This window comes from Mauremys mutica, chromosome 7, assembly GCF_020497125.1.
Source record: "Mauremys mutica isolate MM-2020 ecotype Southern chromosome 7, ASM2049712v1, whole genome shotgun sequence".
Lineage (NCBI taxonomy): Eukaryota > Metazoa > Chordata > Testudines > Geoemydidae > Mauremys > Mauremys mutica.
In genome coordinates this window covers 19,919,940-19,945,773 of record NC_059078.1, presented here as the reverse complement: position 1 = coordinate 19,945,773, position 25,834 = coordinate 19,919,940, and the positions used below count along the sequence as shown (strand labels likewise).

The 25,834-nt window shown below is 44.4% G+C and overlaps 2 protein-coding genes across 12 annotated transcripts in view; one reads left to right on the top strand and one right to left on the bottom strand.

Annotated features, from left to right (window-relative positions):
• Positions 1–6,948, top strand: part of SLC6A6 (solute carrier family 6 member 6) — a 237,013-nt gene extending 230,065 nt beyond the window's left edge. For all 3 annotated transcript variants that reach the window (XM_045025967.1, XM_045025968.1, XM_045025966.1), the window contains one exon: positions 140–6,948. In XM_045025967.1, the coding sequence (XP_044881902.1) occupies positions 140–280 (141 nt within the window). In that variant the 3' untranslated portion in view covers positions 281–6,948. The remainder of the gene's footprint in view (positions 1–139) is intronic.
• Positions 6,949–12,568: 5,620 nt separating this feature from the next.
• Positions 12,569–25,834, bottom strand: part of GRIP2 (glutamate receptor interacting protein 2) — a 498,925-nt gene continuing 485,659 nt past the window's right edge. For 3 of the 9 annotated variants that reach the window (XM_045023868.1, XM_045023873.1, XM_045023876.1), the window contains exons 21-24: positions 25,229–25,400; positions 20,255–20,494; positions 17,546–17,692; positions 12,572–14,926 (exon numbers count right to left, since the gene is read on the bottom strand). In XM_045023868.1, coding sequence (XP_044879803.1) covers positions 14,732–14,926; positions 17,546–17,692; positions 20,255–20,494; positions 25,229–25,400 — 754 coding nt within the window. In that variant the 3' untranslated portion in view covers positions 12,572–14,731. Of the gene's footprint in view, positions 14,927–17,545; positions 17,693–20,254; positions 20,495–25,228; positions 25,401–25,834 lie in introns of all 9 variants that reach the window. The other 6 variants (XM_045023870.1, XM_045023871.1, XM_045023869.1 and 3 more) reach the window with 5 other exon arrangements.

Sequence of the window (25,834 nt, the reverse complement as noted above, 5' to 3'; positions counted from 1 at the left end):
GCTGCAAGATTAAGCCCGTCATAAAATGCTCAAGATCATTTGTTTTATGTTTTATGACAACACACTTTTCTAGACTCTTGCTCTTAGGCTCGATGTGGCCATTTTTCTAACCCTCGGCTGTTGTTCTTTCCCCTTTCAGAGAATAAAAACAGTGGCTGCCCCTAGGGAAGTGACTCGGTGGGCCAAAGAAACGGAAAGCACCACCTCATTCTGCCCCAATGGAACTCCTAATGGTGGATTGATTAAGCCAACTCACGTCATTGTGGAGACTATGATGTGAGCTCTCTCTGTGAGAGGATAAACCTGCTTTAACTGCCATTTACTAACCATAGATTCTCATAGGACCGGGTTTACAAAGCTTTATATTTGCACTAGGATTTATTTTTATTTCTCACAGAGAAAGTTATTTTTTGTGGTGTTTTTTTTCTTTTTTTTCCCTTTTTTTTTAAACATATTTTGTAAAGTAATCACAGCAGAAGCCTCTTGCAGGAGGCAGTTTTCATATCAGACTAGACCTATTACAGGAACGTACTACCATTCGGGTTTTTAACACGTGTTAATAGCTCTCTGACTATTATACATCTTATCACTTGAAATTGATTTTCTTGCCAGCAATATATTCAAAACTCAGAAAGCAATTTTTTAGGTGCTGGTGTGGTTGGGAGTAGGGTAAACCCTAGAACTCACAAGTGAGCTCTGTTGAGAGAAATTGCAAAAAAAGAAGAAAAAAGGTGGATGTTGCTTCAAGGGATTGGTTTTCAAAGGTGTAGTGCTTTTCTTCCTCTGGTTCAGGCAGGGTGAATGACAGATTTCTGAGTCATGATGTTACCTTTGCTATGGTCCATGTAAAAAAAAATATATATCTGTTCAGCTGGAGGAGAGAAATTTATGGGGGAGGGGGGAATGTAGTTAGGAATTAAATACCCAATCAGTATGCCTGTCCCTCCTGAGCATCGCGTAAAAAGTCCAGTCACAGTAGAAGATAAAATACATATTGCCTGAGGAAGGAGTTTTGTGTACATACCCTTTAGTTTTCCTGCGCACCGTAGGTTAGCTGAGTTGTTACTGGTTTAAACTTGCACTTTGTACCGAAAGAACAGTAGGAGGAGCCTGTGTGATAGCTAAGATCTGAATTATAGAGAGGCAGTGTTCATGTTTTATGGAATTTAAAATATATATGTATTTTGTAAACTGTTGGGCTTTGGTATCAAAAGAAAAATAGATTGAGGACAATGATCACACCAAGCTTAACACCCAGCATGTTATTCATTACCACAGGAGCAAAGCAGCCCACCTATATATTGTGCACCAGGCCTTTCAGGCAGGTGCAGTTTTAATAATAGTAATTAAATGAAGAGGACAATAATGCTTAGCACCCCCATTGGCGCTGTTCATCCGCATACCTCAGATTGGTATCCCTATTTATTTATTTATTTGTTTGACTGTTGTTGGTGCATTTGGGGAAGCAGGGCCCAGGGAGGGAAAGTGACTTGTCCAAGGTTACAGCAACTCTGGCAGAGCTAGGACTAGAACTCAGCTCCCCTGACTGGCTTGCCCCGGAGGACCATGCTACCACCATTTTGTTTTTTGGGTAATGCATTTATGGGGGACAAAAAGGGGGGAATTCAACCTACTATAAACTAGGGCTTTATGTAAATTAAGAGAAGGAAGTATGTAATTTTTCTTTGGTTAAAAAAACATTACATACCATTCCCATTTAGACTTAAGAAAAATAAAAAGAAAGCATTGAAAGCAGTACAAAGCTCCTCAATGGTTTTTAAAGCTGGGTGGCTGTAGGTGAACTGACCACCGATCACATAGGCCAGGTCAAGAATTCCAGTAGATATTTGCTCCCTGAAGAATTTAAAAAATCTGGATCACTCTTGTTTCATAAACCTCAACACACGCTGAGAAGAGGCTCCCTGAAGAAATCCAGCCCTTTCCATTTGGGTATTGTACTTGGGAGATAATCCTCCTAATCATAGTACCACAGTTAGGCTAGCCAAAGGGATCTGGGGAGAGATTCAGCAGCCGAGTCTGTCCCTGCTTATACTATGGCCAGTTCAGTTTGTCCATAGGTAGATTTTTGCAGTTTAAATGGGAACAGAGCCAGTCCTTAACATTCCTACATGGGACATATTAAAAAAGATGTCCCATGCATTAACGGTAGGCAGTGTTGTTACAGCCATGTCGGTCCCAAGCTGGGTGGGGTAATATCTTTTATGGGACCAACTTCTGTTGGCGAGGGAGACAAGCTTTTGAGCTACACAGAACTCTTCTGCAGGTCATGCACTAACTGGTCATTGCAGCAGAAGCACATGTCGAGTTAGTATTAATGTAAAACAGAAGGAGCAATTTAGAAGTCAGAAAGGGACCAAAAAAAGTGTCTTGTATAGCTAGAGAGTCTTTGAGTCTCTGTTTTGAAGTCAGAGAGGCTGAATTCCAGCAACAAAAACAGCCAACACCCCATTGCTTTTGTTTTCTTTTCCAATTACTGTATTATGAGAGCTGCGGCTGAAACACTTTTATCATTTGTTATGGCAAATAGCACATCTCACATGCTGGCCTGATGGTAATAGCTACCCTAAAGCTACTCTGGGTGTCTTGACCATCTCAACAGAAGAATTTTCTAAGCCAAGGTGATTACAACTGGATTTTGATAACTTTACTTAAGGAAAAAAAATTAAAACCAAGTCCTGGGTTTAATTTTTTTTCCCTTTAAGTATCAAAAGGCAACTAAATTAAAGCTAAAACTCTATCATGCATGTTGTTATGTATTCCAGCCTTTGTGGCAACAGAGCAGGCCTGAGCCAAAGCCTGCTGAAGTCAATGGAAGGAGTCTCAGTGGGCTTTGAATCAGGCCCTTTGTCCTTCCCAAGATCTCGTCAGACTTTGTGTATAGGCACAATGGCCCAAGTTAAGGTCAGACTAGCAACCCAATCATTAAATTCCTCGTTTCAGTTAGTGTAAATTACAGTAGCATATTTTGTTATAGACTCACATGTTGTGTGTGCGCACATACTCTATAAGGGGTATATCTGAGAGGGACGCTAATTAGAAAAATAGTTTAAAGGTTGAAATTTCATAAGTAGCTGGTGCGTCAGAGATGGATATTTGCGCATGCTTCACACATGGTGCAGGGGAGATTTGCATTAGGAACCAGAGGGTTAATACTACACCTTTAAAACTACAAATAAACAAGACCGTGAGCCCAGCTCCATTTTGACTCAAACTGTGCCATTCAAATCAGTCACTTCCATGTTCCAAAGGAAAGTGTCTCTCACACACATATGCAATGACCTCACTGACGTTCTGTTGGTGTACATTTTGCTGGCCCTGACTCGGCTGTTCAACCTGACTGCAAGAAAGGGCCAGATTCATGATGCGCTATTAAATCATTTCTGTAAAACAGTCACCCAGAACAATGCTGGTCACCATCCCATGGTTTTCAATGCACGTGAGCCTATTCACATTTTAGAATGTTTCCTAATGTTTTATCAGATTTCTAAATTTTACCTGGTGGTAAATGTGCATTTCAACATTATAGTCTGCTAAATGAAAACAAAAAACAAAACAAACGGTAAATGATTCTTTCAAGTTTATATTTTCTACATATTTATGATTGCAACAATAACTAATTTTCTAATTTACTTCGTAGCCATGTGTGACCTATTTTACCTGTCCTTTGCAGCTGAGGCACTAAATATCATGACTAATCATAGGTGAACTGATTTCAGTTAAGGGGAAAAGTACCCCAGACGTTGGCCCCAAAATCTTTGGGGTGGGGGGAAGTCTCTCATTTCATGCATCTTTATACTTTGTGGTTTCTTTTGGGTTTGGAAATGGCAATATTTCCAACTTCACTGAAATCAAGTACTGAAAATTTCATGGGGGAAATCTTGCACTCATAAGATTTTTCAACCCAAAGCAGTTCAGATAATCGAAACTTAGGATTCTTATCTAAACCAAACCTTCCAAACTCTTGCAGTTCACCTGTCACTAGTCGTGATCTCATTAAAAGTCACGCAGTATAATGATGTATCCAGTAGACTGTATTGGTACAACATGGTTTCATTAACAGAATTTGTTTTGAGTCTCATTAATTTTCCTTTTCATGATGACTCTGATCCAAACAGATCTATGAGCTTCCATATGTTCTCAATGAAGTTTGAGATCTGAAAGCCAACATGGATCTGTCCCTATGCAGCAAATGAAAATAAAAAAGCACAGTAGTTCTATGTACCACCTTAAAATACGTTGCTATCCAAGCTGCAGTGGAAGGTCAGCTTTTGAATGTGGGTTCAGGAAGTGGATCAGCATAACTAAGCTGCACTGATGCACTTGAATAAAAAAAAAGGCCGCAGCCTTCTAATTGTTTTAACAAGAAAACAGCAGAGCATTTTATATCATCACTCTAATCACATGATCAGTGGCTGATCAGAACTCTGGCTTGTTTTTTTAATGTAGTATGTGCCCTAACTGCACACCTGCGGGTGGACATGGCTACCCAGCCTCTGTCCCAAATAGCTCCAGATCTGAAGAAGAGTGAAAATGTCCAGCAGCCAGTAGTACGTTGTTGAGCAGAACTGACAATTTGGTAATGTCCGTCTTTGTCATAAGTGCGTTCAACTCCTGTACCCATTGATAACAATAGCTTAACCACCATTTGTCTTCAGTGGGCGAAGGACTGAACACTTGGATTAATGGTTATGAAGCCATGGCTTGTGGTCACTGTGGGATCAGGTGGGGAGACTGTAAATAAGATGTGTATTGAGTGGAGGGCACAGACTACTAAGGTATTTCAAGTGCACTGGGAAGAAAGATGGCCATCACCTCACATCCAGGAAATTCAGTGCATTTGCCACACTCCCTGTAGCAAACAACTATTTTCAATTAACATCTCAAATGAGACCCCCACCACAATTAAAAACAGCCTTAGGGGAGGTGCTTCTATGTCCAGTCTTCAACGTATTTACGTCATTCTTGGGAGATGATGTGATCAGGTATTGCTGGCAAAGAAAACTGTACAAAGGAAAAGCTCTTTTGAATGCACTGCAGCACCAGTGCCACCCCACCTTGTTTGATGATTCACAGGAGTGCACTGAAGTAGGGTGGGACAGGTTAGCCAGTATTCATAGGTGAGAAGCCTAAACCTCAAGGAGCCAAGATCACCTATCTTAACTACGGATGGGGTGAAATAAAAGCTCAGAACCAACCACCCTGAACTTGGGGGGAACCTAGGTTAAGATTCATGGCTGCCTCTGTCATAGGCTGAACTGAAATCCCAGGTTCAAAATACCCCCAAATTGTACAAGAGTTCAGCTATGGATCTGAAGGTCACAGCTTGGGCCCATTTCTTCCAGAGTTAGATGCCAAAGCCTTGTATTTAAAATTAAAGGTTATTAACTCCCAACTGAGAAGCGTTCAGGAACTACTAGGACACAACCTTTAATCTAGGATATTTATTCATTTTTAATCTAGGATGAACATGCTCCTAATTGTACTAATTTGTTTACTGAGGAATTAATGTTAAATAGGACATGTTGGGTTTACAGCTTTTCGATGTATTACTCTTGAGTTTATTCTAAGCTACTGTAAGAAGGACTTCAAAGCATCAGATCAAATCCCTAGCTACAAAGCAAACATGCCTCAAGCATCTGGGGACACAGAACATGAGAGAGCAAGCCAAATGCATAAAATAAGACATTGATCCTGCAGGCCTTGGTTAAAAAGCTCACTGATTTCAATTAACAATTTAATTTCAGCAGAAATTGTACCCAAGACACTGTCCAATCAGGACTACAGTTGGGCAAAAAATAATATTTTTTTTTTAAGGAAACACCCCACCACCACCAAACTGAAACTATTTCATTCAAAGGGGTCTATTTTTTCCAAAGGCAAACATTTTCAGTTTTTTCCTTGTCCACTTTTTTAATAATAAAAAAACCATTTTGAAAAAAAGAATCTTCAAAATTTCCATTAAAAAAAAAAACCAAAACACAAAAAAACCCCACCCAGGTGGCATTTTTTCCAACCATTTGTAATCAAAAGCTAAAACAAGATCTGAAAAAGCTTAACCAAAGTGCAGCTTTAGTGTTGGTTTTAAACCTGGAAACAAGCAAGGATCAAAGTCTGTGAAAAATGTGTGTGAAAAATTCTGTTAATTTAGCCTTCCATTTTTCCCCGTTAAAATCAGAATGTTAGGCCCACTCAGAGGCTACAAGACAACTAGGAAAAGAAACTGTATTTCTTTAGCTTGGCACTTCTTGTCTGTAAATCTTCTGCAACTGAGGTGTGACAAGGTTTTTACAATAGAAAAAGTGGCAGAACACCAGTGTTAAAATTTTGTTGGGAGGCTGAACATTGGGGGACAGATTGAGGTGGTCCATCATTTGCTCTTGGCCAAGAACTCAAGGATGTTCTCTTAGCATTGGATTAATTGAAGTACTGATCTGAAATGCTCATTGTTTTGCTAGGATTTTTTTTCCAGTGTGGTGTTGTGATTGTTACCCGATGTCTCTCCAGGGACTTCACATAGTAAGCGGTGGTCTATCTTGTTGGATGTAGTTAGCTAAAAAAAAGTGGTGGTGGTGATTTTTGTTTTTTATTTAAATTCCTAATAACTGTAACTACAGTATGTGATAAGTAGCACATGGAAGAGTGAGGATGTTTAAGTCACCTGATCTTTTAAAAGACTTTAACAATAATGGTTAAAAAAAAAAAAATTCTGGTTTTGTTCTGAGCAGGACTGTTTGTATTTGAATAAGATCCTGGAGTGTAATTCAATCCTTAAAACTAGCCTTTGTGTATACAGTAAATGTTTGTATTTTGCAGTATCTGTTTTGACTTTTAGATAAAAATGTATATTGATATTTTTAAGTCATCTTTGCTTTTTTAGATGGAGTTTGTAATCACCTTATAACAGAAAATAAATCTTTCCTTTATAAATCAAATGCATCCGTCAGTTATTTTTAAGTTTCAAATGAACCTCAGGAGGCAACCTGTTATACTCTATGCTTATTGCAAAATACGCACAGGGCATTTTATGCTTTGGAATAGATTTCAGAATAGGATACTTTCAGATAACCGTATTTCATTAAATTGGGTCCTTACAGCTACACTACTGTTAGACTTAGCAGTCGGTGAACTCACCGCCAAACATGTTCAAGTTCCAAAGACAGTGGATGATTATTCATACTCACCCAAAGTTTGGGGTGACGTCCCCCAATCTGCTTCATTTCAGCCTTGCTCAAGGTTTCATAACTTCCTTGCTTTGGATTCCCCCAGCCCAACACTTCCCTTAAGTTCAGCTCTGCTCACTCCATACTCCCTCATCCCCACCCTCACTCACTTTCACCAGGTTGGGGTGGGAGTGAGGGGTGCTGACTCCAGCTGGGTGGTGCTTACCTCGGTTGGTGGCGCAGCAGGGCTAAGGCACCTTCCCTGCCTGCCTTAGCCCCACACTGCTCCCAGAAGTGGCCAGCACAGCCCTGTGGTCCGGGGGGGGGGCGGGCGGGGGGCACAGGGGGCTCTGCATGCTGCCCCTGCCTCCAGGCACCGCCCCCTCAGCTCCCATTGGCTGCAATTCCTGGCCAATGGGAGCTGTGGAGTCAGGTTGCAGGCAGCACATGGAGACCCCTGTCCCCTCCAGGGGCCAGGGACATGCTGGCTGCTTCCAGGAGCGGTGCGGGGCCAGGGCAGGCAGGGAGCCTGCCTTAGTCCACTGTGCCGCTGGACTTTTAGTGTCTAAAATCTCCCAATTTGGCTTCAGTCGCCTCTGGGAGCTAAAGCCCAATTCTGGGAGACTCCCAGCAAAACTTAGAGGCAGGACAGGCATACGTGTGTTCAGTGGTATCAAACGCTGCAGAGACGTCCCGCAGGTGAATATGATGCATTTCCCTTGTCTATGGAGGAAATAGTGTAATGAAGATGGTAAAAATTGTTTTTCTTAACTTCTCAGGTTAGAGTGAGAAGCAAAGGGCTTAAATTGCAGCAGAGTTGGTTCAGATTGGACAGTAGGAAAAGCTTCTGAACTGTCAGGGTAGTTAAGCACTGGAACAAATTGCCTAGAGAGATTGTGGAATCTGTGTCATTGGCGGTTTTTAATAACAGGTTAGACAAACACCTGTGAGGGATGGTCTAGTTATTACATAGTCCTGCCTTGAGTGCAGAGGACTGGACTACATGTCCTACTGAGGTCCCTTCCACTCCTACACGTCTATGATTCTATGGGTACAACACATTTTCCATAGATTGCACTGGCTTCCGGTTCCAGTCAAAGTGCCCTTCATGGTGTTCATTTGTATGTTTTATATGACCCTGGGTGTATTAGAGATTCTTGCCCATTCTATTGCCATGACACTTGAGCTCAGCAGGACTGCTTTGACAAGGCTCTAGATTTGAATATCTGGGCAAGTGGAGACAGGATCTGAGTCTGACCCCCACACCTGTGTAAATCAGGAACAACTCTAGTGAAGGTCATGCAATTAGCTGAGGTTATGGGTCTATTACAGGAGTGGATGGCTGCGGTTCTGTGGCCTGCACTGTAGAGACAGTCCCTTTTGGCTTTATAGACTATGAGACTAGACTTCTGCTCATGGGTTTAGTCATAGACATATGAAGGATTAACAAGAAAGTCCATGCTCTTAAATTGGCATGTTTTTTCATTTTTAAATATAGAATTAGATACATACCGTGATTTGAAAATAACACAACACATCTGGTTCACAGTGAATTCAGTAACAAGTGGAGAGGAATTGCACAATCAGTTATTTCACAAAGAGCTTTCAGCCTTGGATAATCAGATCAGCTCCCGTTTGCTCTTTCAAAGAAAGGGACTAACTACATGGATATGTTGCAGTTCAAACAGAAGAAAATCAATTCAGGAAAGGCCTAGGGTCTGTGTTATACAGACATTCCCCAGGTTACGCAAGACCCGACTTACGCAAATTTGCACTTACGGAAAAAGTTCCATAAGCCAGAAATAGGATTTCCGAGTTGCGGAATTTTTTGCGTAACGAACGGGTACACGTTTCCGACTTACGCAAAATGTGAGTTACGTAAGGCTTTCTGGAACGGAACGATTGCGTAAGTTGGGGGGCGTCTGTACAGAGATCAGATGAGGTGATCACAGTAGTCCTTTGGATCTTGGAATCTCTGAACTATCATGTACTGTTCTGGTGTTTTCAAGTGAAGTTTGTGAGCTAAAAATATGGAATATGTGCCCATCTTCTAATAAAGATTACTGGACTTGTTTGACAAGGAAACTGCATCAAGCACACCCAGTCACTGTCAGAACAGAGTTATACTGGGCATTTCACTGCGGGGCATAAAATGAAATGAATGGAGAGCCGGAGAAAAGAACTACCAGCCCTGGAGATTTGCACTCTGTTTATCCCCAGAAGACTACAGCACAGGCAACCTAAGGGCTAGCTCCCCACCTCATCAGCACACATTCACCACTTATCTGGTAGCTGGAGGCAGCACCTCCTTCTCTGAGAGGGTAGTTCAGTTTCCACAGACAATGAGGTGACAGACAAGTCTCCACATCACGCATTCTAGGGAATGGACCAGGAGGGTTCACCAGTTTATTTCACATATCTCACTGAACTACTTCTCTAGGGCAGCAACCTTCTGCCGTTACCGTTTTCAGCAGCATCTCAAATGGCAACTTAGGGAGAAGAATTTCATATATTTACATCCTTTCACGCCGGTATGGATGTCACCAGATCATCACACACCTACAGGGATGCCAATCTCTCTCTCACTTGTCTGAAGCCTGGGGCGTGCAGTCACACTCTTGACTGTGAAATCAGGATCAGATTTGGGATTTGTTTCTGTCTCTAGTTTTCCTTCTGTAGCTAAGATTTAGTAGCTGAACTTTAAATAGTTTTCATCATTATTATGATGCAGCTTAGGGCTGATTTCTTTTCAGAGAGAGAGATCCAGTGATAGGCACCCTGTAAAGACTGTAGATAGTAGGCCCATGCCCAGGACTTGCACTAGTTGCAATGACAAGTGTCCAGACTGTGCCTACAGATCATCTTTAAATTAAGAGAAAATAACATTTTAGACACTCCTCCCTCCCCACCCGTGTTTTTTTTTTTAAATATTTATTTATTTATTTTAAAGGCTTGGTCAATCAGGTAGGTTACCTGCCTACCACTGAACCAGACATCTCAAACTGGGTATTGATGGAGCCCTCTAAGCCTCTGACCCCTTTCACTTTAAATGCCTCCTTAATTTTCCCCACCTCCCTCAGTGTCCTCCACACTCATTTCTGAGCTACTGGTGATTTAAGCCCCAATCATAGCACAAGCAAGGGTTGCTAGAGAATGATAATCCCTATGAATTAATGTCCCCTTCTCCCTCAAACACTGAGTTCATTTGACCAAATTCATCCTCAGGGGCATAACTCCAGGTGAGCTAAAGGAGTCCCACCAGGGCTGAATTTAGCTCATACACGCTCCGCATGCTCTTAAGATTCCACCCACCTGCAGAACAAGAATCCTACAACAGCTGCCCAACCTTCAGCTCCCGTGCCACCAAACAGCCCATGTCAAGGAGCCACTGTGCAGTTTGTGTGACACCCAGACGACAGAATACTTACTCCTCCTCAACAAGAAGGTCCCCAAGTCCCAGGAGATTCTTCACATGACCTTGTAAAGTTACTACCACCTCACAGCAGTGTGGTTTGTAAGTAAGGTTTTGTACTACAATGTGTATTTTATTACAGGGTAGGTGCCTCGAACATTAAGACAATCAAAAGCATTCCAGAGAAGCTGCCAAATGTGATAACTTCCACCTTGTGTACAAGGGAGGCAGGGTTAAGAGGATACCGAACTGCTGAAACCACATTTGCTCCATTACACGTAACAAGATTTTATGCAATGCATACAGAGCCCTCGGGTTTGCCCTGCGTTGCTTTGGCCGTTGATTCCAAGTATCAGGTGCCAAACATCTAAAGGTCTTTGTTCTAAAGAATTTGCTACCTAGAAAGACAGCCAAAGATCACAGATAAGAGCTGTTTACTGTAGCAATGACCTGACCACAAATATTTCTATACAAAGATTAGGTAAATGAGGAGGAATTATCACAAGTCAATCAGGGGCTTGATCCTGCAAAGCACTGATCATTCTGGGCCGGATCCAGCACAGCATTTAAGCATCCAAGTGCTCCTACAGATCTACTTAAACCTTGACACACTTAACAGCGTAATAGTGTGGCTGTAAAATGATACTGCCCAAGGCAGCAAATTGAACAAGCGTTAGGTTATGTCTACACCGCAATTAGACACCCCCGGCTGGCCCATGCCAACAGGCTTGGGCTGTGGAGTTGTTTAATTGCGGTGTAGATGTTAGGGCTTGGGCTGCAGCCAGACCTCTGGGACCCTGTTGTAGGGTGACCATCTTTTCAAAAGGCAAAAGCGGGACACATGCAGGACTCTGTGGCTCTGCCCCCGCTCCGCCTTTCCCCCTGAGGCCCTGCCCCCTGACAAGGCCAGAAGCAGAGCTGTGGTAAGAACTGCCCAGGGAGCCCAGGCTGCTGTGGGAAGCCCCAGACCCTCCACTTGCCCTGGGTGGGGGACCAGTTGCCTGAGAGCAGCCTCCGGCCTTTGTCCGCCCCCACCCTCACCCCTGGGGCACTCGCCCAGGGTAGGTAGAGGGTCCAGGGCTTCCCTTACTATTGCCCGGCTCCAGCGTCCGGCCGTGCCATGGGGTAGGGCTTCATATTGAGGGGGGAGGCGCTAAGGCCCACCTCAGACCCCTCCTCGCCCCACCAGGAAGAGACTGGCACTTCCCCTGAGCCTCGGGCAGGCGCAGAACGGTGCCACAGGTGATCCGGGACAAATGCTGTCCTGGAATAATTCAACCTGGGACTGGAACTTGAACTCTTCATTTCAGGACTGTCCCACCCAATTCAGGACGGGTAGTCACCTTAGTCTCAAGGTTTTGAATCAGAGGGTTTGACATAGGTACAGAAGAGTCATCTACTTCAAGCTTATTGTGCCAAATTATACTAAAGACTGAGAGCTACTTTTAGGGGTAGCAGCACATGGAGCATCATAGGTAACCATTACAGATGGGCTAGATCTGGAGTTGGAGCCCGTGGATGTTGAAAAATACTACATCCTGGGTTTGAATTTGTGCCCTCCTCTAAAAGCACTCCTATTTCGCCAGTCGGAACGCTGCCTAAGAGCAGATCCGAACTCACAAAGCGTTTCAGTCAAACTTACAGCCAGGTTGGGCCTGGTCCAAACATGTAGGGAAGGTTCAAGGAGCCTTTACCCACAAGTTCCAGGGACAAGAGAAAGACCCTGTCCTGATGTGGGGGAAGGGAAAGGATTTCTCCATCCTAGCAACCAGGAAATTGAATTCCCCACAAAGGGGAAGGGAGGAGAAGGGAAGGCCACGTCCCCAATCACCTCTACATTGAGTGAATGAACGTACATGCGAGGGAGCACGCTGGACCATCCAACCAGCCAGTATTATCTGGATTCCAACCTTTAGCAGAAATGGACTCAAGAACAAGGCCAGATGCATTTCACTTGTTTTTATTTAATTAAAAAACAAACAAAGTCATTGCAATCCCAGTTAAATACAGAGATTTACAAATAGGTCCAAAACAGGACTAAAATATTCTTTGAAATGCTGTACCTTTAAATATTGTGCTTTCATAGATACATAAGAAAATTAGCATATAAAAATACTTTACAAGGAATACACTCTAATATATGGATAAAAATACACATTTAAGTAATGCATTTCAGTTTAGTATCATTCAAAATGCATAGGAAGGGATACAAGGACCAAGTTGTTGTTTTTTTAAAGCCTTTTTAATAAAAGTCTTCATTAAAAACCCATTAGAAGCCACACTGAGCTTCCGCCTTTTAGAATATTGCATATAAAAACACTTTCAGCTGTACTGTCAATGCTCTGCAGTATCAGTTATGGCACATTATCTAGTTATGGCAGCAATGGTATGGGATATTGCATACTTGAGACGAGAATGGTTGCACCTACGAATAGCTGGATGTGAGAGACAGTTGCAAATTAGGCTAGAGTACAGACATGGGAATTAGTCCTGGCTCAGCCTTGGTGGAACAATGAACATTTCAAAACTACATGGCATCCCGAATACACAACAACAACAAAAATAAATAAATAAGTAAAATGAGAACAAGCAGAAGGAGGAGACCCAGTTCTGTTAAGCAGGGATCTTTAAAGGATATTCCCCTCCCCCAGGAAAAAAACAGGCCCTTACGACATCAGTTAAAAAATCATAATAAAGTGCAAATACATGAAACATGGAGCAGGCGATCACATTTGCCATGTGAAGAAACTGACGTGCCAGCAATTGTGAGTTTGGAGACGAGAAAGGAAGAGATCACGCCCTTGGTTGCATCGCAACTAGTTTGCTGCAGGCAGATTTTTAAACCAGTTCAAATATCACACCCATATCTTCTACAAGGAGCTGGGCTGGGTGCAGGGAGACACAGGGTAAGGGAGAGCTACCGAAAAAGGCATCGTGCTTACAAACCACAGAGAGGTTAACCATAGGCAAAGGAGGGCAGCTATGGCAGACTACAGGGAAGTGTCCAAAACCCATCAGAGACATTTAAAAAAGTGTACACAGTTGTACTTGCACTAAGGTGACCCAATCTGGGGCACACTTGGGAACTGGAAACACAACATCAATCTAGCAGAGGGTTTTTCGTGCCAGCATTTGGCAGGAGACAACAAGGATTTATTTATTCAAAACATTGGAAAAAAAATAACCCCAAAGCTGGCCTGAGATGAATGTTGTTCAGCTGTTTACTCGGAGGAACAGCCCAGGTTTTCAATGAGAGGAATCTCTGTGATGGTCTATGTGAACAAGAGGGCTAGTGATTCAGGACAGCCATTCAGTGGCTTTCCTGGATGCTGTGTTCTATTAAGTGCTCTATAAAAATGTATGAAGACAGACAACCAAGTTGTGTCTTGGAGTCAACTAGGGGGACAAAGTGCTTCCTTGCATTTCCAAAGGGGTGGATGAGGAGGGTGGGATTTCCAACTAGAGACAGAGACGCTGATCCATCAAAAGGATTTAGCTTTCAAAAGAAAGTGCATCTAGCCACTAGCAAGTGAGTTTTGAGCTGTGCTTTAAATGGGACGTAGTGCTGCCTAGTGGGGGGTGAATGTTCAGGTGGAAAGGGGATTTTCAAATGTCAGATTTGGTGGTAGTGTTTTAAAGAGGCCTGGAAAATGAAGTAGGGTTTCCTTTCAAAGAAACCAGTACATGATTAAGAAAGCAAACACCATCACAAAAAAAAAAATAGCACCATGTGTGTTTAAGAGATGGCCAAGTCCTTCAGGATGAGGGCGTTACAGGGGCAAGGAGATGATCCACTCTCCATGAACCCATGCACAGTGAAAGCTCAGGCCTACTGGAGTTGAACGATGACTGAAGGTTGCCCCGCCAAAGGTGAATTACCCTGGATGCTGTTTTCTGCTATCAGCAGCCCATTTTACCATTTGCATTAACCAAGTTCCAAGCTGCTCATCTGGTTTAGCTTGCACCTTCAGAGCAGTGCCTGGTGGTCTGAGAGTCACAGCTAGTCGCAGACCCACCCCCAAGTTACGTTCCATACAGCATCACAGTGACCAGTGCAAAACCAGAAAACCACAATGGATACTCATCAGCTTTCCCCACCATGGCAGGGCCCAAAGGTACCTTCCATTCCAGTCCTCCCTCAGAGTGTCTGCATGCTCGTTTTGACCTCCACGCCCAAGGACTGTGGGACCAACTCCCCACTGGCCTCCAGCTGGGCATTGGCAGCGAGTGCCAGGGGGTTTCGACTAATGACTAGGTCCAGTTTGTCTCCTGCCTCGGAAATCAGTGGAACAGCCAGACAGCAGTCAAAGTCTCTTGTTCGAATGCGATTTACCTGCCAGAGGGAGGCCGGGGGGTGTAGTGGGAAAGAACAAAAACACGTTTGTTAACTGCAAAACCCAAGAATGCCACTAGAACTGAGACCTGGCACGGAGAGGAGTACCTAGGAATAAAGTCTGTCCTGAGGCCCTGAAACTCCTTCAGCCCTGAATGGGATTTACCAAGATGGTAGGAACTGCAGCACCAGTCAGATCAATGCACCACCTAGTCCAGCTATAAAGTCTCCTTCATAGGAAAACTATACAATCCCACAAATAGAAAAGACAAAAAACTCACTGAGCTTCCACATTCTGCAGGGTTCAGATCTGCGGGGTTTGTTTCAGGCTGATCTCTAATCCAATCTCATCAGATCTTGGATCTGGTATCAAAACAGAATCTTTGCCTGCTTTGAAGTGCTGTCCTACTCCCCAACATCATCAAGCTGCTCCCCAAACCACAACAGATACTCCACCTATCGGCACAAGCAGCAGCAGGTGGTCTACATTTTCATTTTATACCCAGTTTAAGCCTGGTCCTGATTCTCAGAGATTCTGAGCACCTGCAGCTCCCACTGACTAACTGAAAATAAGGGTGCTCAACAACTGGGAGAATCACACTTCTGGTCTTTTAACACTCTACAGTTAGATGAACAAAGCAGCATCTTTCAGCAGACATGCATGTGTGTGGATTATAGGCACCTATTTTAGACTCTCTTATATACATACTCAACTAAAAAAAATACACATGCATTGTAGAGACTGCTAAAAACAAGCTCTGTTCTTCCAGCGGTTTGCAGAGCATAGCTGGTGCGCAGTGGAGGTTTCTAAGGCATTCTCTGGAGACTGCAAGCCCTCCCTGCAGGACTCGGAAGAAAGAGCCAACTTTTCCAGCTGTCTTCAGTGGAAGTTCAAACCTATTCCAAGGTTAAATCACCTGTAATATGAACTACTTAGGGGCAAACCCTCCCCCTCCTGTGATTAGCCAGAGTAGAGGAGCTTGATGCAGGGATGTCCCCAGGGTTGGAGAATAGAATTTCCCTTCCACCTCAGCCCCCACCTCCCCAGAGCTGAAGTAGCATTGGAGCAAGGCTGGGCCTCCTTTACAGGGCAATGGATGGTGGATCCATGTAGCTCCCTTCCGCAGGCTCCTCTGGGCTCATTAAGTGCCCATGGAGCTGCACTCAGTGAGACAGGATGGGCTCCCCAATTGCCAATTGGCACACGTGCTGTAGAACTGCTCTGGTTCCAAGGTAGACAGGCCCCTTCATAGCTATGGAGGAAGGAGTGACAGCATCTACTCCTCACTGAGAAGTGATCTAGGAAGACCTTTAGACTATCAGCTCCATGTTGAAGCATCTTCAATGCCCCTTCTCTGTGTTTTTCCCTTGGATTCATCTATAGCACTATTTCTGCAAAGTCCTCATTCAGCACAACACTCAACGCCAGTACAATAACTATAACAGAAGACAACCGTGTCTACTTCTATGTCTACAATGGACCAAGAAGAGACATTGACGTTGGGGATTGTCAAAGTCTCTGCTCCCATTAAGATTTCATGCACATACACACAGAACACTTGGCATTCACTTGGATAACGACACATCCAGCATTCACCAGAAATGCGGCTGCAGAGCCTAATTGGTGCAAGAACGTACAAGATGCTAATCTTTTATTTGAGGCTGAGAAGGAATAGCTGTATAGCAGCCAACTGGCTACGGACCATCACAAGCTCAAATAAGGCTCCCTGTGTTGCTGCCAGTTTTTCAGTTACCGGATGTACATAATATATTTCAGCTAATTTGGGCACTGACCCCTCTCCTCACTTAAAATTAGTAAAAATAAAACATCCTTATGAGAGTTTCAAGACTTCTAACATGGTTACAAAACCCGCATTTCCAAGCGGCAATGCCTTCTCTAGCTGACTGTGCTCTCCCTATTGTTATCAGAGTTGAGCTTGCTGCACTACTGCTATATATTTAAGTCTCTTGGAAATATCTAAAGCCAATCCTCACTCATCCCCCATTATTATTCTCTCCTGGGTGGTCAAATATATCTGCATAGGTTGTTGACTGTGTTTACTGCATATTGTATTTAGTCTCTGCAGCAAATATTCAGGGGATCAGGAGTCATTAGGGGAAGTGAGTCTATGAACAAGAGTTCACTTGAAGAGTATGTTTCCTAGAATTCTCTATGCTTGCGCCAAATGGTTATGCGCTGAACTTCAAGCATACCATTTAAATCCATATGGAACTGCACATGCTGTCTTACTTCAACTGATATGTGAAACTCTGGTGTACCTGAAAACTCCCCCTGATGCACCAGGGAAAGGATGAAAAAGACTTTCCACCTAGCACTAGAGAGAAATCTATGTGGTGTAGTCTGGATCTGGATGCCAACTACCCCAAAATGTGAGATTCTGATCTGGAGCTCAGGTCCTCTCTGCTACATAGTAATCTCTCAGTGTAAAACTCTAGCTGGCTCCAGATGCACTGTAATGCTAAGGGCTGCGTAGCTAGCTGCCTACCTACTAGCTTTTATAAAGCTGGTGTCACCTTAATGGAATCTTACAAACTTCTCTCTTCCTCTCAGTCACTCACTCATTTCCTATCCCCAGAGCTGTACTTTGCATCCCTTACCTGAAGGACTCTGTCGTAAGGTTTGAGGCCACACTGATCAGCCGGCCCATTAGGACGGATCATATTTACATAGACACCTTTCTCCAACAGGCCATCAGAAACGCTGAATCCAAAGTCGTCACTCTCTGGGTCCTTGTGGAGCGTCATCTGCATGGAATGGCATTGAACAAGAAATTCTAATGCAGTATGGGCCACAGATACACGAGAAAAGCATGGCAGGAACTCCTCAGGTAATGTGTGCAGTACAGTGGTGTGATTCCGCTCTGGGTCTCCTGGTGGGGTTTTACTTGGACTAGGGGGTAAACATTGGTTGTCTATTAGTCTTGGGAGGAGTTTAATTTAAACTTGTGCACACAGGGCCAGCTATTTATACAGGTCACATGTTCAGATGCTTTGCTAGGGGCACATATATCACAAACAAATCTTCTGCCCTTGCTTGGGGGGAAGAAGAACAAAGTTTAAGTAGAGTTATAAATCACAAGTGTTTGGATAACCTACAACTTCTATATTAAGTCACAAAGAGGTGCACCGTGCTAGTCAGATAATGGAATTTTTAATCAATGGGGCAACTCATATTTGCTTTGAGCTACTCTAGGCATCTTGTATGTCCACCAGGCATGCTTACGGTGCTGAAAATCTGAATGAAATTAATCGACAGACATTAGTGTTTCCAAGCAGGTTGTTGAATTATTTACAGCTCTTACAGATTTTTAATCTTGGTGGCTTATCCAATAGCTTGCTTCAGAGACATCACACCGATGAGTTTTACCACCATTAAGAAAACGTAGCAAAATGATGAAACCACAGTCCCCTCAAAATTGGGTCAGTGTTCACAATTTGTGACAATGGATTGGGGTGCGATTGGGCTGCAAACTGGTCCTGTTTTCGGCTTTGCACCATTTTAGTTTTGTCCTTCTACCGCCTCAACCTGCTCTGCTCTTTCCTGGACGCTCCAATGTTAGGAATTGCCAGACTGTGGTGTTATCAGCACCGACAGCCAATCGCTGAGTGAGTAGCACCAAATTCATAACAATGCTGGCTGGGACAAAAGAGCCCAGCCAGGAGCTGCTGCCTCCCTCCTGCTTCTCAAGGACTAGAGCATCTCCACCACCAGCCATTCAGACAGCTGACACAGAGCCAGCCGCCTGGGGTCAGATCAGAGAAGAGCTGCTGTACTGTGCTGAACCCACTGTAAGCCTCTCTCCTCCCTTCTTCCCTCCTCTCCAGCAGCAGAGGCAGCTGGTAGCTCATCCACCCCACCACTGAAAGCCATATTTCTGCCTGACAGGAGACACATCAGGACAGTTCTTTTCAGTGCCCCCAGCCAGAGAAGCAATGGCCCTCAGCCAGTGAGAGCCAGCTCAGCCAGGAGCCAAGCCCAGCACACTCTATTTTGAGTCATATTTTGGCAACACAGTTGGGAATTGTGGGGTTGTGGGCACAACATCTCCCCACAAATTAAATCCAGAAGGTGGAGGCAGTGTATTATTGCCATCACTACCATCATTAGCTACCTGTGACGAATACCATCGTCGTCTCCCTTCGCCCCCAAGGAGCTTGGCATGCAGGAGCGATGCTCTAGCTCAGTGTCAGACTTTGCCTGGCCTAGTAAACACAGAGGGGTGCGAGCCAAAATTGGCATGAGAATTCTCCCAACGTTTGGCGATGTGAGGTAGAGATTTAGGGTCAATATGTCTGAGTCCATCTCTAGCCGGGAGCAAAGACCTCCGCTGCTGTGTTCTAGTGGAAGGCCGCCTTCCCGTTCTCAGGGTGTCAGATTAACATGTACCAAAGAGATAAATGAAGTGTTAATTCACAGTGACATTTGAAATGTTTTGTTTGACCCAAATGGAATATTTGTCATTGGGGGTGAGGTGGGGGAGGGAAACACTTCCTCCCCCTCCAGTTTCAGTTCAAAACTAACCAATTTATTTCATTTTCCAGTTTGGTGGCTGATCCGGGGAAATATAAATAAAATATTGGCTCAACTGTAGACATGGATGACTTGTATGATGTCGGGAACAAATCACAGGAAACACACTTCCCAGCAGAATATTCCTTCTGCTGCCCCTCTCTGGCAGTGAACGTGCAGTATAAGCCTCAGGGGAGCAGGCGGAGCGGAGGTGAGCTGCGGCGGTGGGGGGCGCGGGGCGGGCCGCAGGAAGTAACCCTGGGCGGGGGGGGGGGAGGAACCGCTCCCCCCCACAGCTCACCTCCACCTCCTCCCCCAAGCGCGTTGCCACTCCGCTTCTCCTCTCCCCCTCCCAGGCTTGCCGCAAAACAGCTGGTTCGCACAGCAAGTCTGGGGGGGGGAGGGGGGGAGAAGTGAAGTGGCAGAGCGCTGGGAGGAGCAGGCAGCAGTGGAGCGGAGGTGAGCTGTGGGGGGGAGCGGTTCCTATGCCCCCCCCCCCGGTTACTTCCCGTGGCCCCCCTGATGCCCTCCACCGCCACAGCTCACCTCCGCTCAGGGCCGGCTCCCGGCTTTTTGCGCCCCAAGCCAAAAAAAAAAAAAGGAGCCGGAGTGCCGCCCCTTGGAAAGTGCCACCCCAGGCACATGCTTGGAGCAGTGGTGTCTAGAGCCGGCCCTGAGTATAAGGGCAAGTTCCCCGACAGTCGGTCTTTGCAATCCCCACTGTAACCCTGACAATGTTATTTGTAACCGAGGGACCCTCGGAATAACACTAAAGTGAACTCGTTCTAAACACAGACCTTGTGCAACTCGAGAGGGGTTGGAGACATGATTTCCTGCACCACCTCCTCAATCTTCTTCATCTCCAGATTCCTCTCATTCTTCTTGGTGGGAGCGATGCTGCTGTCGCTCTGCCCTTCATCGCAGCAGTTGGAGTTTCCTTTCCTCAGTGGGCTCAGTCCAGACTCACTAACAGAGTCCACAAGCAGTTTGCTACCTTCCAGGCCTAGACTGTGCACGCTCCCTGTCATGATGGATGCCTGTGGATAAGGTGATAAGTTAGTTCAATTGGGCTAAACAAAAGTTTGAGTGGCAAGAGACTGACAGACCCTAGAAGAACAAAAGCAACTGAGAGAGAAGCAGGTGACACACAATGTTCAGCACTAACCACAGGAGATGTAATTCTGACCCAATGTTAGAAATGGAGTCACTTCTGGCTGACTATAGGAGCCACTTACAGAAAGGGCAGGCATCTTGGCAAATGCTCTTTGTTTCTTGTCAGAAACCTTTAGCCAGTTCCCCCCCATGGAAAAACGGAGGGATCATTTTTGATAACACACTTGTATACATTTTATGTACATACACAAAATGGAGGTACTTGTTCAAGGAACTGATAGAAAAGAATGCTGAAATCAGTGCAGATCTAGCTGCAATTCCCTTAACACAACCATCAACTCCCAGCTGTCTTTAGGAGGAGTTCAAGGTTATCTTTTCATGCATTCAGAATGGTCAACAGACAATGGAACAAGCTTATAGTCAAACTAGTGTACAGTAAAGTCCTTTATCTTTTCAATACGTCAAAATATGCAAGTTATACTCCTAGCTACAGGTTGTTTTGAGCGAGGTTAGGCTTTCAAGACAGAGAGAAGGTCTGGGCCTGGAGAAGTGATCTTTTTGCTTCTGAAACTGGCTTTCCTCTTAAGTGACAGGTTTTGCTTTTGTTTCACAGAAACTCTAGGTCATTCTATAGACATCTTGGGAAGAACATTATAGGGTCTGAAACACTGATTTGCTGACACCACTGTAGTTCGTAGACTAACAGTTCAGGGAGGCAGCACCAGGGAAAGGATATTGGCACACACATTATTGGGAAAGATGTGGACAAATTGGAGAAAGACCAGACGAGAGCAAAAATTTTCATCAAAGGTCTAGAAAACATTGCCTACAAGAGAAGACTGAAAACACTGGGTTTTTAGTCTGGAGAACAGAAAACTGATGAGGGAACATGATACAGTAACTCCTCACTTAAAGTCGGTCCCGGTAACGTTGTTTTGTTGTTACATTGCTGATCAATTAGGGAACATGTTCATTTAAAGTTGCGCAATGCTCCCTTCTAACGTCCTTTGGCAGCCGCCTGCTTTGTCTACTGTTTGCAGGAAGAGCAGCCCCTTGCAGCTAGCTGGTGGGGGCTTGGAACCAGGGTGGACCGGCAGCCACCTATCAGCTCCCGCTCCCCTAAGTTCCCTGTGCAGCAGCTGCCTGCAGTTCAGCTGTCCCTCACCCCACTGTCATGTGCTGCTCCTGCCCTCTGCCTTGGAGCTGTTCCCTGAGACTCCTGCTTGCTGTGCTGGGGGAGGAGGGGGAGGGAAGGAAGCGGGAGGCTAATGTCAGGGTGTCCCCCTCCCTCCTGCTCCCCGCTTACCCCATCTTCCATAGAGCAGGGCTCAGGGCAGAGGGAGCTTGCAGCAGCTGGTCTCAGCAAGCTGATCTAATTAACAAGGCAGTGTACTTAAGGGAAATGCACATATCTCCCTCCATTCGCCTGCCTTGCAAAGTGAGAGAGTTAACCCTTGAGGGCTCAGCCAATTGCTAGCTCATCATTTAGCAGTAAGGGAAATATCCCACCCTCTGACTCCTTCACCTCAGCCAAGCTTCACAATCATCATCACTGTGTACCAGTATTAAATTGTTTGTTTAAAACTTTGTGTGTGTGTGTGTGTTGAAAAAAAGTTCCCTGGAACCTAACCCACCCTATTTACATTAATTCTTATGGGGGAATTGGATTAGCTTAACATCGTTTCACTTAAAGTTGCATTTTTCAGGAACATAACTACAATGTTAAGTGAGGATTTACTGTAACAGTCTTCAAGTCCATAAAAGGTTGTTATAAAGAGAAAGGTGATAAATTATTCTCCTTAACCACTGAGGACAGGACAAGTAGTAATGGGCTTAAAATGCAGCAAGAAAGATTTAGATTATACATTAGGAAAAAATTCCTAACTGCAAAAGTAGTTAAGCACTGAAACTAATTATCTTGGGAGGTTGTGGAATCTCCACCACTGGAGGTTTTTAAGAACAGGTTAGACAAACACCTGTCAGGGATGGTCAGATAATACATAGTCCTGCCTCAATGCAGGGGACTGGACTAGATGACCTATCAAGATCGCTTTCAGACCTACATTTCTATGGATTATGGGGCAAATTATGGCTTCTTCACTATGGAAACACACAGGAAATCCCCTCCTCTTCAGCATCCTTGTGCAGAAAGAGCTCAGAATGCTTCAAGCCAGCACTCTTTGAATGTAAGGGAGTGAGAGCCACTAACACTGCAAATAGGGCTAAATACCCTGAAGAGATGTGACTGTGGATCCAAGCAGCAGGAGGCAGACATGTGGGGAGCACATGCTACATGTGTTCTAGAGATACAACAAAGACAGCAAGCAACGTGCTTACCCCATGCCTGTGCCTGCCTACTCAGGTATAAAACCTTAAGCCAGCTGCACTCCGATTTTGCACCATCTCCCTATAACATAGCTCTGGGAATTTAGGGCATTAAAAAGGATCAGAGGATAGTTTCTCGGCATGTCCCCATCCCTCCAGTTTGCCAGCCTGCTCTGTTCTTATGAGCAGGAAAGGAAGTGAAATATACCAGAATCTGGATCACAGAGAAGGATTCTGGTAGGTTTTGATACTATACCTGCTTCCAGAGCTGCAGTATGTTGCATGTGCATTTGTCTGCAATGGCTAAGCTAGACAATACCTTGAGTTCCACAACAGGTTTTCCAGCAAAGAAATTAGGATTTTCTCAGAGGTGCTGGAACAATTTGTATAGCGGGGATACTGAGAGCCATTGAACCAAGCTGTAAATCCTATAGTGTATATAATGGAAACCACTTCAAGCCAGGGGGGTGCGGCAGCTAGTTCCAACACCAATGGATTTTATATATGTCAAGAGGTGGCAGCCTTCATTTAGGAAAATTGATCAAGCCTTTAAAAAAGTTAATAATATGAAATTAGGTAGCATTTAGGACCAGTCACCCTTCACAGCATCCCTTTAAAGAGCCCTCTATGTAGAAAAGTCTCTATTTGGCAATGTTTTTCATTAAAGGGATTATACTGCTCAAAGCTAAGGAATGAATCAAGAAATCGGTGTATGCAACCTCGACTGGCTCCAGGCCACACAATCTATTTAAATTAGTAACGAACATCTTAATTCCAAGGTTCAAGCTCAGAATGTCAGAAGTTCACTTAAATGTCAACAGGCACAAGAAAAAAAAAAAGAAAGGTAGGGAGCAGATAGCAAAGCAAAGCTCAGCAGTGGCAAGTCAGTAACCAGTCACTGGTGTACATAGTGAAAGAGCCATCTGATTAAGCATCTAAACAAATCCCCCCCCCCCCCGGAGGATTTAATTCACCTGTGCTAGTGTCAGATAGCTAGAGAAGATCAGTCTGCTTTGGCTTGGAACAAAGGAGGAGAATAATCAAATAGATTCTTGTGGCTGTGTGAAATAGATCTGCAATATCCTCATTTTCCTAAAGAGGGCGGTGAATGGAAACCTTATGTTTTTTTTAAATTCCCTACCACTTTCGCTGCCTTGTGAACTGGAAAACTCAAATATCCAAACTTCCCCGGAGAAAATGGGAATCGTTCCATGGACTTCAATCTTAAGTCTAGAGAGTCACTTTACAATGTGATCTAAGTAGGGAGCAGTGCATTGTTGGACTGCCCCAAGGGCAGCCTGGGATGCAAAGTCACAAAGTTCCTCCTGGTCTCCCTGTTGCTCCAGACCTATCCCCAGTACAGCATACATCACCTTGCGTGCCAATGCAGCTTTGCTGGCCAAGCATCTTTTAGGTGGGGGACGAGGGGGCGAGCAAAGTGGAGCCAAGGATCCATGCAGTCCTCACTTCCCTGCACAGATCAGGGAGAGAAGCACCTGTGCAGAACCTGATTCCATTTCCACACTGAAAAATGTGATACAGGCAGCTCGCCGTACACCCCTCACTCCTTTGCATCACTGCAAAAGCCAGGCTACAATCTGGTCTTCTGTAATGACTGATTCCTAGATTAGAAGATGGATACTCAGCCAGTCCTGCTAGTGCAGGGTTCTTCCTTACAGAACTTTCTAGTGGTTTCTGAAGAGGGCTTTCCTGCTTTACTTTCTCCACAAGGTTTTAAATTCCAACCTGCCCATCCCACAGCCACAGACTTCCAAATTGTTGTGGATAAAGACAAGAGAGAGAAGCTCATGAAGAAAGGAAACACTATGTCTACAGGAAGCTGTCACCTTCTTATACATTTTCCGGGGGGGGGGGGGAGGGGAGAGGAGTAGCAGGGTTGAATGAAAACCTACCATTTATCCATCTTACTGAACCAGCAGTGGGTGTAGACATCTGAATGCAAGGTACGTGCTGGGCTCTCAGACATTTAAAGTAACTCAACTGTTCAGTACCTACATTTTTTGGACCCATTTTGGCCAATCTGCAGAGCTTGTCAATCAGAAATACTTCTTCAATAGAGTATTTGCCATTTGATAGGAAGATTTAGACATTTTATGATTATTGTTTGGTGAGCTCTGAAGCTGGTCAAAACAAGAAATGCTTTTTGTGAATAATTTGACAGTTGACGGAGAAAAAAGCTGAACAGACTATTAACAGATGAGTCGAGTGATCTGAAAGTAGAAATATTCCAAGGGATCAAACTCGGATAGAATCCTGGCCCCTCCCCCGCAGAGATATGGTCAACATTTAGCATACAAGGGGAAATCACTTACTACAAGTGGTGAGAATGGAGTGGTTAGAACAATTCCAAGTTGATTTACCTCGATCTCCCTCAAAAGTTCAGACTGGCCGCATGTTTCCAAGTCCTCCAAAGCTTCTCCAAAAACACGCCAAAAACTATCCTCGTGAGCAGTCTCGAGGCCGTTTTGGCGGTTGGGATATCTGCTGTAACGTAGGAACCAAAAATGGTCAGCACTCTTCTGCAGCAGGAAGAAAGCCGCAAGGCTAGAGCAAGTGGTTCACCAGTAAAAGCAGAGACTTGAAGAGTCTTCATATACAACAGCAAAACAATATGAACTTTTTCAGGCAAGAGAGTCCAAATACAAAACCTCCATGCATTTACTAACAGGGCAAAAGTCCTTCAAAGGAAGAATTAAGTTGGTGTAGCAATGTCACGTTCAAAAGGGTAAATAAAAAGTGCCTGTAGGAAGACTGTAGGTTTGGGAAGACGTTTTGGTGAAACAGAGAAGTGAAAGAAAAAAGGATGCATTATGGGTAAACCAGGAGCCTCAGAGACTGTTAGTACAAAGGCGGATGGGACAGAGTTCAGATCTGAGACACAGAACACCTGAGAAGAGAGAGAAAAACACAGAGGGTAA